General features: G+C 38.1%; 1 protein-coding gene across 5 annotated transcripts in view; it reads right to left on the bottom strand.

Annotated features, from left to right (window-relative positions):
- Nucleotides 1–13,038, bottom strand: part of GRIP1 (glutamate receptor interacting protein 1) — a gene marked incomplete at its 5' end in the record, with an annotated part of 698,195 nt that overhangs the window by 154,769 nt on the left and 530,388 nt on the right. For all 5 annotated transcript variants that reach the window (XM_079937948.1, XM_079937949.1, XM_079937950.1 and 2 more), the window contains one exon: nt 7,042–7,125. In XM_079937948.1, the coding sequence (XP_079794074.1) occupies nt 7,042–7,125 (84 nt within the window). The remainder of the gene's footprint in view (nt 1–7,041; nt 7,126–13,038) is intronic.

Below are 13,038 nucleotides of genomic sequence, written 5' to 3'. Positions count from 1 at the left end.
TTCCTACCAACCATCTTGAACCACCCTCTATCCACCTCCACTTTCTTAACTAGTGTTTGCGTGACCTGATTTCCTCATACATCACCATCCTGGCTGCCCATCTGGATGGTCTCTAGTTTGCCAGTATTTGATAAATATGAATGTTACCATCATATGACATATTTTGGTTGTTTTTCTAATTTTATATTTTATACAGCATGTTCTTATTAGTTATCTTTTTTTTTTTTTTTTTTTTTTTTTGCGGTACGCAGGCCTCTCACTGTGGTGGCCTCTCCCATTGCAGAGCACAGGCTCTGGACGCGCAGGCTCAGCGGCCATGGCTCATGGGCCTAGCCACTCCGTGACACGTGGGATCTTCCTGGACCGGGGCATGAACCCGTGTCCCCCACATTGGCAGGCGGACTCTCAACCACTGTGCCACCAGGGAAGCCCTAGTTATCTATTTTATACATATTAGTGTGTATATGTCAATCCCAATCTCCCAATTCACCCCACCACCCACCCCCCCGCTTTTCCCCTTTGGTGTCCATATGTTCGTTCTCTACATCTGTGTCTCTATTTCCGCCTTGCAAACCAGTTCCTCTGTACCATTTCTCTAGATTGCACATATATGCATTAATACACAATATTTTTCTCTTTCTGACTTACTTCACTCTGTATGACAGTCTCTAGGCCCATCCACGTCCCTACAAATGACCCAATTTCATTCCTTTTTATGGCTGAGTAATATTTCATTGTATATATTTCATTGTATAATATTTCATTGTATATATGTACCACCTTTATCTATTCATCTGTCGATGGGCATTTAGGTTGCTTCCATGACCTGGCTATTGTAAATAGTGCTGCAATGAACATTGGGGTGCATGTGTCTTTTTGAATTATTGTTTTCTCTGGGTATATGCCCAGTAGTGGGATTGCTGGGTCATATGGTAGTTCTATCTTTAGTTTTTTAAGGAACCTCCATACTGTTCTCCATAGTGGCTGTATCAATTTACATTCCCACCAACAGTGCAAGAGACTTCCCTTTTCTCCACACCCTCTCCAGCATTTATTGTTTGTAGATTTTCTGACGATGCCCATTCTAACTAGTGTGAGGTGATACCTCATTGTAGTTTTGATTTGCATTTCTCTAATAATTGGTGATGTTGAGCAGCTTTTCATGTGCCTCTTGGCCACCTGCATGTCTTCTTTGGAGAAATGTCTATTTAGGTCTTCTGCTCATTTTTTGATTGGGTTGTTTCTTTTTTAATATTGAGCTGCATGAGCTGTTTATATATTTTGGAGATTAATCCTTTCTCCGTTGATTCATTTGCAAATATTTTCTCCCATTGTGAGTGGTATCTTTTCATCTTATTTATGGTTTCCTTTGCTGTGCAAAAGCTTTTAAGTTTCATTAGGTCCCATTTGTTTATTTTTGGTTTTATTTCCATTATTCTAGGAGGTGGGTCAAACAATATCTTGCTGTGATTTATGTCAATAGGAGGTTCTTCCTATGTTTTCCTCCAAGAGTTTTATAGTGTTCAGTCTTACATTTAGGTCTTTAATTCATTTTGATTTTATATTTGTGTATGGTGTTAGGGAGTGTTCTAATTTAATTCTTTTACATGTAGCTGTCCAGTTTTCCCAGCACCACTTATTGAAGAGACTGTCTTTTCTCCATTGTATGTCCTTGCCTCCTTTGTCATAGATTAGTTCACCATAGGTGTGTGGGTTTATCTCTGGACTTTGTATGCTGTTCCATTGATCTATATTTCTGTTTTTGTCCCAGTACCATATTGTCGTGATTACTGTAGCTTTGTAGTATAGTCTGAAGTCAGGGCATCTGATTCCTCCAGCTCCATTTTTTTCCCTCAAGATTGCTTTGGCTATTTGGGGTCTTTCGTGTCTCCATACAAATTTTAAGATTTTTTGTTCTAGTTCTATAAAAAATGCCATTGGTAATTTGATAGAGATTGCACTGAATCTGTAGATTGCTTTGGGTACTATAGAATTTTCACAATGTTGATTCTTCCAGTCTAAGAACATGGTATATCTCCCCATCTGTTTGTGTCATCTTTGATTTCTTTCATCAGCATCTTAGAGTTTTCTGAGTACAGGTCTTTTACCTCCATAGGTAGATTTATTCCTAGGTATTTTATTCTTTTTGTTGCAATGGTGAATGAGATTGTTTCCTTAATTTCTCTTTCTGATGTTTCATTGTTAGTATATAGGAATGCAAGAGATTTCTGTGCGTTAACTTTGTGTCCTGCAACTTTACCAAATTCATTGATTAGCTCTAGTAGCTTTCTGGTGTCATCTTTAGGATTATCTATGTATAGTATCATGTCATCTGAAAACAGTGACAGTTTTACTTCTTCTTTTCCAAATCTGTATTCCTTTTATTTCCTTTTCTTCTCTGAGTGCCATGGCTAGGACTTCCAAAACTATGTTGAATAATAGTGGCGAGAGTGGACATCCTTGTCTTGTTTCTGGTCTTAGTGGTAATGTTGTCCCAGAGGTCTCTTAGCCTGTCTTCACTTCTTTTCATTCTTTTTTTCGTTATTCTGTTGCATGGCAGTGAATTCCACCATTCTGTCTTCCAGGTCACTTATCCATTCTTCTGCATCAGTTATTCTGCTATTGATTCCTTCTAGTGTATTTTTCATTTCAGTTATTGTATTATTCATCTGTTTGTTTGTTCTTTAATTCTTCTAGGTTTTTGTTAAACATTTCTTGAATCTTCTTGATCTCTGTCTGCATTCTTTCTCCAAGGGCCTGGATCTCCTCACTATCATAGTTCTGAATTCTTTTTCTGGTAGGTTGCCTATCTCCACTTCATTTCATTGTTTTTCTGGGGTTTTATCTTGTTCCTTCATCTGGTACATAGCCCTCTGCCTTTTCATTTTGTCTATCTTTCTGTGAATGTGGTTTTCATTCCACAGGCTGCAGGATTGCAGTTCTTCTTGCTTCTGCTGTCTACCCTCTCACCATCATGTAACATTTAATGTTTGTCTGGTAGAACAGAGTGCCATTTCCCAAATTTCGCACTGGTAAAGAGGTCAGCTTAAAGAACCTAAGAGAAAATTTAAGAGGCATTCACTGTTCTTGATGAAAGCAAATGCTTCCTTTATGTTCATTGCTATTACAAGAGATTTATTCAGTCTGGTTGGTAAAATCTCTATTTCAGTATTTTCTTTCAATCAATTTGATGGATTCTTTTAAAATTCTTCCTTAATTAAAAAAGAAAATTCAGAATTTTTTCAGAAAAAAATTTTTTTAATGAAAATCATGACGATAAGTTACAGCACATGTTTAACCATATTTATATAAATATCATTATGTAACTTCTTTTTTGCAAGGTGATCATAAAAAGATAGGTGTACTTTCCCCTGAGGGGTATTGATTTAGAAGAGGAAAGAGGCTGAAGACAGCAAGAACCCTTTCCACTATATTGATTTGGAGGTCCAAATACAAGTATGTAACAGTGAATACATGTTAAAGTGTGAGACAGATAACTCTAAATTTATTGGTATGTGACATTTTGTCATTATTTGAAATAATGAGCCAAGTTTAGTTTGTGCTTCACTTACGTTCTAGATGTTTGGAGCTGTAAAGCATAATAAAGACCACTCAGAGACCAGTGGTATTTTCAATCCTGGTTGCCCATTAACATGACCCACCTGGCATGCTATTAGAAAAATATCAATGCCAGGGACACCATGCAGACCAAATCTGAATATTGGGGTCCATATGTTAAATGAGTACACATACCTACAATTTTATAGTTGAGAATGATTAGAGAAATTTCCTCATCCAAAGTGAAAAGCAAATTAGTGGCAGAGTGATTTTTCCTTTCTTTAAAAAAAATTTATCATAATTTTTTTCATCTATTTAAAAAACTTTTTTATTGGAGTACAGGTGATTTACAATGTTGTGTTAGTTTCTGCTCTACAGCAAAGTATCTCCACTCCTTTTTAGATACTCTTTCCAAATAGGTCATTACAGAGTATTAATTAGAGCTCCCTGTGCTCTACAGTAGGTCCTTATTAGTTTTCCATTTTATATATAGTAGTGTGTATACCCAATCTCTCAATTTATCCCTCCCTCCCTTCCCCCCCCCCCAGTAACCATAAGTTTGTTTTCTACATCCGTGACTCTCTTTCTGTTTTATAAATAAGTTCATTGATTTTTCCTGTTAACCTAAACCATCTTCTGGCTTGATGGCAAAGGAATTAACAGAAATTTAACTCTCCATGATATAGGCCAGAACATCATTTTTCATTTTATGGGTACAAGTTTCTATCGTTTGGGCAGTGAAGGTGTTTGGATCTGTGACATATAGCATTAGAAACGTAATTCCATTCATCAGCTAAAAGCCTGTTTTTTTTTTAAAAGATCCATCCTAATTGGGTAAGAAGAAATTCTCCAGCACTAAATGAATATGCTTCATCTGCAATATCTTCCCCTCCCTCTTCCCTGAATGTCCTGGTATTCCCCATTGATCTAAGTTAAGCTCAAATCCCATCTATGCCATAATGTTTTACCTGCCATGATAGCATTTATCCACAGTACTTTCTCATTCTGCAACTCTGTTTGTGATTAACCAATAACTCTTAAGGGATGGGCAATGGCCACCTTTTGAGCAAGAAGACCCTCCAGATGGGCCTCAAATTGATTTGAAAATGTAAGTTCTTTATTTATTCTCATTAAAAATTACATAAGGGGCTTCCCTGGTGGCGCAGTGGTTGAGAGGCCGCCTGCCAATGCAGGGGACATGGGTTCGTGCCCCGGTCCGGGAAGATCCCACATGCCGTGGAGCGGCTGGGCCCGTGAGCCATGGCCGCTGAGCCTGCACGTCCGGAGCCTGTGCTCCATAACGGGAAAGGCCGCCAACAGTGAGAGGCCCGCGTACCGCAAAAAGAAAAAAAAAATTATGTAAAATTTGACACATTTTTATGTTCAACTGACATACTAAGGGAGTTATTAAAACCTACAAAAATTTGGTACTCATAAACTAAAATTGGCTTATTATTACTAAGGTTTTAAAACCAGTATAATACCAAGAAGTCTGATGTCCACACAAATCTAGGCCTCATTCATTCATTCTTCCATTTATTAAGTGCCTACCATGTACTAGGTAGGAGTCTAGGCTCATATTAAAATACTCTTACTACGCATGCACACATGGATATTTGAAATTCCTGCCAATTGTGGGAAGGACATTTGTTAGCATCATATCATCAGTTGTCTTGAGGTGGTTGTAGATTACAACTGCTTCTATTCATTTTAGTTCTTAAGTGATAAATTACTGTTGGTTTAGCTCTTTCATTAGCAATTTGATTTTTTATTGATTAACCATACAGCAGCTATTGATGAATATCTGCACCAGCAGTATTTTTTACTGAAGCATTTCAATAATCAGGCTTGTAGGAATGCGAGTCAAGCGTGCCTCTCTTTCATATTTATATTTCAACACCAGATTTGTATATACCACCCTCCAAGCTAAAATTACTTGTACACTGACTTTTCATTATATTCATCTAGTTTTTTTGCACAGAAATTTGAAAATGGTTAAGTAAATGATCTTGGGGTCTGTCGCTCCACCTAAATGTAGGACTTGGTTAGAAAAGTGTAATAACTACTGGTCTAAACCATTCCATGGGTTCCTAGTTGCCTGTTTTCTCTAATATTCATTTGGGCACTTTATCAACTTACATCTTAAATTCACTGGACTGTAATCTCCTGTAGATAGGGGTCCTGTCTCATGACTCCATAGTACTCTGCCTGATGCTGACATGTTGACATGTCCTTAATGAATATTTGATTGACTGATTTTCTTAATGATGCACACAGAATTGAACCTAATGCCCAAAGCTCAGTCATTAAGGCAAGTCTGTATAAGTGAACACATCTGTTTTATTCCTTGATGCATGTACATTTATTAAGATGCTTAGTTAATTTTAATTAATGTCTTAATAATTTTGATAGAATTTTGACTCTGGTGAAGTAGAAAATGTAATAGGTAAAAACAAATTAAAAAATCAAGAAATGTTAAAAATTCCTGATGCTTACCTAGCTCCCTATTGAACCTCATTTTCATACTAGGAATTATGAGTTATTAATGTATGTGTAGTCTTTTTTTAATAAATTTATTTATTTATTTTTGGCAGTGTTGGGTCTTCGTTGCTACGCGTGGGCTTTCTCTAGTTGTGGCGAGTGGGGGCTACTCTTCGTTGCGGTGCACGGGCTTCTCATTGGGGTGGCTTCTCTTGTTGCAGAGCATGGGCTCTAGAGTGCGCGGGCTTCAGTAGTTGTGGCACACAGGCTCAGTAGTTGTGGCTCGCGGGCTTAGCTGCTCTGCGGCATGTGGGATCTTCCTGGACCAGGGCTCGAATCCATGTCCCCTGCATTGGCAGGTGGATTCTTAACCACTGCGCCACCAGGGAAGTCCCTTGTATGTGTAATCTTTAAGGGATGAAATTACTAATAAGAAAACTAAAATAATAAAAGCCAGAATTACAGCTCAGAATTAATGGTTTTGTAGACAAGTTAGAGTCACCTGACATTTTTATTATTCATATCATTCCAAAATAAGGTGAACTGAGCTGATGCACATCAGGGGGAAGCTGCAGTAACAAGATGTATTTTAGGAGAAAACAATTTAAACAAAGTTACTTAATCCTAGTGCATTAAATCAAATCATCCACATTCATCAACATTTTTGACTCAGCGATATAGAAAAGTATAAAAGGGAAGACAAAAGACATGTTGACAAGTGGCAAATCAGTAGGATGACTGTGAGTTCACAAGGTTTACAAATAATGGCTTCTTGTTCTGTATTAACAAACTGGAATAAATTAGCTACATCATTTGGATTCCACTTTGATTCCCAATTACTGCTTTATTTCTTTAAAGAAAAATGGGTGCAAATATTATAATGTGACTTTAGGCACTGAAAACATCAGTTTTTTTTAGAATGATTTTCTAGTTCACTCCCAGTATTTCACTGACAAATTCTCCAAGAATATCTGTTAGTTCTATTTTCTAACCGCCACCTACCTCGTATTACAAAACCAAAGGTATTGCCTTCTTTATGTAACGTGACCTCCACCGTTCGGAAAATAACACTCGATCCTTGAACGGCTGAATGCAGGAAAGAGAGAGGAAATGTAAGTCTTACATCATAATAACATCTCTGGATTTTTTGATAGGCATAAAATACTACAGATCCCCTGTCGCAAATAATTCTCGTTGAGTAATAAAACAGCAAAAAAGTCTGTTTTTAAAGAAAATGTTACAAAAAGTAATTGGAATGACATACAAATACCATAAAATAGTCATGTGCATAAATGACTTATATAGGTCCAGGTGGAATCAAAATCAGAGATACTTCCTTTCCTCCCGTGTAGCCAGTTTTTAGACAGAGCATAATATTCACATTGTTAAAATTCTATATAACGAGAGAGACAATCTTCATATGATAAACAGAATTGTTTTCCCTTTGTATAATGCAAAAATAATATGATTTTTATAAAACGTATGAAATAATTATTGTCTTTATATTTATTTTTGCAGCTAGCACAAGAAGGAAAAGTATTACTCTCAGATTACCATTAACAGGTTAAGCTGATGCAAACTGATTTTCTGACATGATGCATAGCAATTAAACAAAGACAACAGCAACTTGAATGAAACTTGGAGAGAAAAAGAAATTCGAAGTACATTCAAAATATTATTACTGACTAATAAAATAAAGATCTACTTAATTTCACTTGATAGTATCATGCTTAGGGTGTGTTTGCATGGTTATTGCTCTAATTTCACAAAATGAAATTCCATTGCCAAGTTGCTATCTCTAATTACATTATACACGAGGGGATAAGTTATGTGAAGTTATATGAATAGTAACTAAACTACCCTTTAAGACTGTTTTTTCAAGAAACTAGTGAGTAATTCTGATTATACAGTATACTCTTGCTAGATTTAAAAAAATATTTTATCATTATGGATACAAGGATATTTTTATTCATGGAGACAAGGGTTGGCAATCTATAGAATTTGATGGTCTTAGCTCCTTGTCTTGAATTTGTACAGTGATGTTCAATTGTCTAAGGCTGTGTTCATTATCAATGACTCATTTTTTACATCGTTTCTAGATCCTGAAGGGCTTATTACATCAAGCTGTCAACAAGAAACATATAGACAGAATTTAAAGGTATCTTTGAAAAGAACGTTTCTTGCCATTGACAGAAATAGGAAGTAATTTTAATTAAGCATTAATTATAATTATTTTTTAATTATCAGAAATTCTGAATCCTCAAAGGAATGGACATGATTATGAAAAGTACACAGTTAAATTCACAAAACTGCACACAGCCAGCTGAGACATAAAGTACAATAAGAACTTGGATCTGCTAAAAAAACAACATAAACCTACAGCTGAACAAAATGTTTTGGTACGCTGCTGATTTAATTAAATGTCATATTCTTGCTATCAGGGGAATTTCAGTTTATTCTAATCAGCTAGGAACAGTGCATACAAATAGCTGAAAGTGTTGAGGTACGGTATTAATTAAATGTAAAAAACTGAGTTCAAACCAAATGTTTTCTTATTTCCATGACCCAACAAGCCACTTGAAGAAACTGGTTAAGAACATGATCTTTCCGTTCCATTAAGGAAAAGATATGGAGAGAAATAATTAATGAGCATCTACTGTATGCAAGGAACTCTGCAAAGTGGTTTACAAATTTTATTTCATTTAATCATTAAATCAACTTTCAATTATATACAGCCAAATTCTAATTCTGGGCCACCTGTCCTTGTTGGCTGAGTGTCTGTTCTGGGGATGCAAGGCACTGTAATTTCAATTTTGCTTGAACTAAATCTTGCTGACCATAAGATCTTACAAACAAATCTAAAGTCAATATAAAGACTTCGGGGATTACCTACAGCTTTAGGTTATCCACACTCTTGCTGTTCATCATTTACAAAGATAAATGGGAATGTTGACTACATTTTAATATATTTAATGAAATAGATTTGGTCTTTATAATTTATATTTGCATGAATGGCTCTTGGCGACTAGGTTTGCATATTCAGCACCAGACATCCTGTTTGGCCACATGAATTTTACTCATTACTTCACATGTGTGTATGTGGACATAGAGATCCAATTAAGGGGCTTACCCAAAAAATCAAACTGGGCACATAGGAAGGCTAGAGAAACCAATCTTAGAATGCAAAAATACTCCTCCCTAGTATTTTAGTTGTACTGTTGTCCCTTGTTTCTATATGTGCATATGCATATACTTCTATAACATGAAGTGACATTCTCTATTTTATTATGGTGGATTTGGTTTTTCTAAATTATCAATATATACTATTTCCCACAGGAGAATAGGAGTTCTGCACTTTCCCACCTCATTACATTGGGTTTGCACAGCTGACTTGCTTTAGCCAATGGGGTGTTAAGACACGTGAGCAGAGTCTGGAAATGTGCTCCTGTGGTTGGGCTTGTCTTGTTTTCCCTCTGCCACTGTCACAGGAAGAGCTTCCCCTGGGTAGCTGATGCTTCTTCAGACTACATTCCAGAATGAACCATGGGGAGGAGACCTGGGACGCCCACCACGCCACACCTCCCCACCATATCATCATCATCATCATCATCATCACCATCATCATCTATCATCTGTCTATGTTTCTTAGAATTAGAAATGAGAAGTAATAAGGCTGTCACAGGGACATGCTTTAACACACTTATTTGAATTAAGGAAGCATTCCTTCCAATAAAAAGCTAGTCTGATTTAGCTGATGGTTTAATGGTGAGGACCGCCTTTGACAATAAGACTCTGTGGCAGATGTTTTCCATAAAACAAACGAGGTAAACCTGTAGCTCCAAGGTTTGAATGGAAATGGTATACAAAGATGTATAAAATAAACATCATGCTAAAAATTATATCCTATCCAACTACTGAAGTTTATCATAAAGAATTTTAGGTGTTAAAAACTGGATGAGAATTATGTAATATTTCAAAATTCTTTAGGGGTTATGAGACCCGAAAATTTGAAGGCACTCCTCTAGACCAACTTTGAACACACTAATACTCAAGATACAGCCTGGTAACATTCTCTCTAAATACGGTCTCAAAACACCACATAATTTTATAAAGTCAGAAAGAACTTCAGAGCTCATGAAGATCGACTATTTCATGTTCACTAAGAAACTGAATCTCAGAAAAGGTAAGTGGCTTGCCCAAGGTCAAAGTTCCATTTTTCTTCTATCAGATCTCTGTCTCTGTACCATTCTCTCTCTCTTTCTCTCTCACCCACTCTCTCTCTCTCTCTCTCTCTCTCTCTCACACACACACACACACACACACACACACACACACACACACACACACACACCCCTTCCTCCAATTCTTTCTGGATTCTGGGATTGGCTGAGCCTTAGATTGCTGTGAGAGTTCCAGTCTCGGTCCCGGTCCCGGGTGGCCTACCTTTCATCAGGCAGCTCTCCTCCCGGGCCCTCGCTGCTGCTGGCTCACTCCTGTTCTGGCTGTCTAAGCTCAGTGAAAGGGAGGCTTATTAATCCCTTCAACCTCCCTGAACTCACAGATCTTATCAATTTATCTAACATAATAGAAGGAGACAGAGATAATCCTTGGCGAATAGACCTCTTCTATCTGATTTCTACCACAGAATTCACACTTTTGTGTTTAAAAATATTTTCTCTTTTTCCATCAGCTTTACTGTGTGAGGGAGGAAAAGCTGGTATAATCACCACCCCCTGAATATTTCTGATGCCCACCCTCTCCTCTTTAACCCTACTAATGCTATAGTTATTCAGGATATTACCTCTCTTTTGGGAAATTATAACAGCCTTGGGGCTTATAGCCTCTGATCTGTTCTCCATTTGACCTCTTAAAATAAGTCTAAAAACCCTGATCTGATGATGCTGTTCCTTGGCCTTAAAAGCTTTTAAAGGCTCCTTATTGCCCACTCGACACCATCCACACTCTACCCACATGGCTTATAAGGCCCTCCTTCACTTGGTTTCTGTTTACCTCACTGGCCTCATCCCTCTCCAGGCCCGCTCTTTCCCTTTGTGTTCCAGCAACTCCAAACCGTTTGCAGTTCAACCTACGTACTGGACTATCTTCTTACCACCTTGCCGTATCCTGTGCCTGGAATGTTCGTCTTCCTACTGGACCTACATAAACTCCTTCAAATCTACCCCGAAATCCCCAGCTCTGGATTATCTGGGTTTGCTGGATAATACTCAGCATATCTCCACTACTGGTCCCACCCTGAGAGCTATACTAAGAGTTCCCCTTAGGAAGAGGTTGTGTTTTGTGGATATTCATCTACCCACTAGAATACAAATGCTTAATCAAAGAGCGTTAGCTCTAGATATTTGACTCCTCTTAACTCCTTAGCAGTGGTTTAAGACAGTGATTTCAAAGCAAACTGACTTTCAGTTCAAGAAAACACAGTACTTTCAGTGTAGTAGCAGTAGTAGTAGTAATCATGATAATGGTAATAGTGGCTAAGATGCACTATGGCTTAGCGAGTATGTGCTTACGATCTAAATACTTTACAGGATTATAGCCTTGAATTCTTACAAAAATTCTACGTCCATTATAGTTGTTTTATAGTTGAGAAACCTACGGCTCAGAGAACTTAAATAAAATGCCCAAAGTCACAAAGCTAGAAAGGGACAAAACTGACATTTAACTAGTGACACAGCCCAAGCTCTCAACGCTCTGTTTTACTGCCTGCTCTTAATGAAAATGAAAAACATTGTAGCAAGGTTTCAGAACGCAGATTCCAATGGATTTTGTTGTAAAATCACCATTAGATTTTCAGTGTTAGATTTTAGGTTAAGAATAAGAACTTATGATTGGTATGTACACCCACTCTCTGAGTGCTGTCATCTGGTCCCAAAGCTTCAAACACCATCTATAGTCCCATTCCTCTTAAATTTACATTTCTAGTCCAGATCCTTCTCCCAAACGCCAAACCGTATCTCCAGCTCTCGTCTTAACATTTTCTCTCAGCGTGGCAAATAGGCCCCTTAACTGTAGCATCTCAAACAACAAACTACTGATCTCCTTGCAAGTCAGCTCTGCCTGCATTCTTACCCACCCCCGTTAATGGAAACTCCATCCTTCCAGTTACTCAGACTCAAAACCCGCTGTGGGCCTTCACTCCTCTCTTTCTGCACAACCCACATTAAATGCATCAGGAAATCCTGTTGGCTCTATCTTCAAAACAGACGAGGGATATGAGGGCTCGTCACCATCTCCACCACCATCTTTTATCTGAATCACTGCAATAGTCCTCCAAACTTCTACCCTCATCCCTGCAGTCTATTCTCCACACAGCAGCTAGAGGAGCCTTTGAAAACATACATCAGATCATGTCACTCCTCTGCCCCAAATCATTCACAGCAGAACTTAAGGCCCCTCCAATGGCCTACACAGACGCTCCTATCCTTTACACTTCAGACCACCTCCCCCCACTTCTCTGCATGCTTACTCTGCTCCAGCACACCGCCCTTCTTAATGTTTCTAGAACAATGCCAGATGTGTTCCTGCTTTTGATCTTAGCACCGGCTTTTCCTTCTTTCTGGAACTCTTTTCCCCCAGAAATCCATACAGCTAACTTCCTTACCTCCTTCAAGTCGCTGAGTAATGTCACTTTCTCAATGAAGCTGTCCCTAACCACTCTATTTAAATTGCAATCCCATCCCCAGCCCGGCGCTCCCAACCCCGCTCCTTGATTATTTTCTTTTTCCCACAGCATTCATGACCCATAACATTCGTACGACAAACAGCTGACCCTTGAACAACATGTGTTTGATCTGCATGGGTCCATGTATATGTGGATTTTTTTCCATAGTAAACACCACAGTACTGCCCTATACCTGGTTGGTTGAATCTGCAGATATGGAAGAACCTTGGTTTCGGAGGAACCACATATATGGAGGGCCAACTATAAGTTATGCATTGATTTTCAACTGCGCAGAGGGCTGGCACCACTAACCGCCTTGT

Source organism: Stenella coeruleoalba (genome assembly GCF_951394435.1).
Source record: "Stenella coeruleoalba genome assembly, chromosome: 11".
In the NCBI taxonomy this organism is placed as follows: domain Eukaryota; kingdom Metazoa; phylum Chordata; class Mammalia; order Artiodactyla; family Delphinidae; genus Stenella; species Stenella coeruleoalba.
Note: the sequence above shows the minus strand (reverse complement) of the source record. Positions and strands in the feature narration are given on the sequence as shown.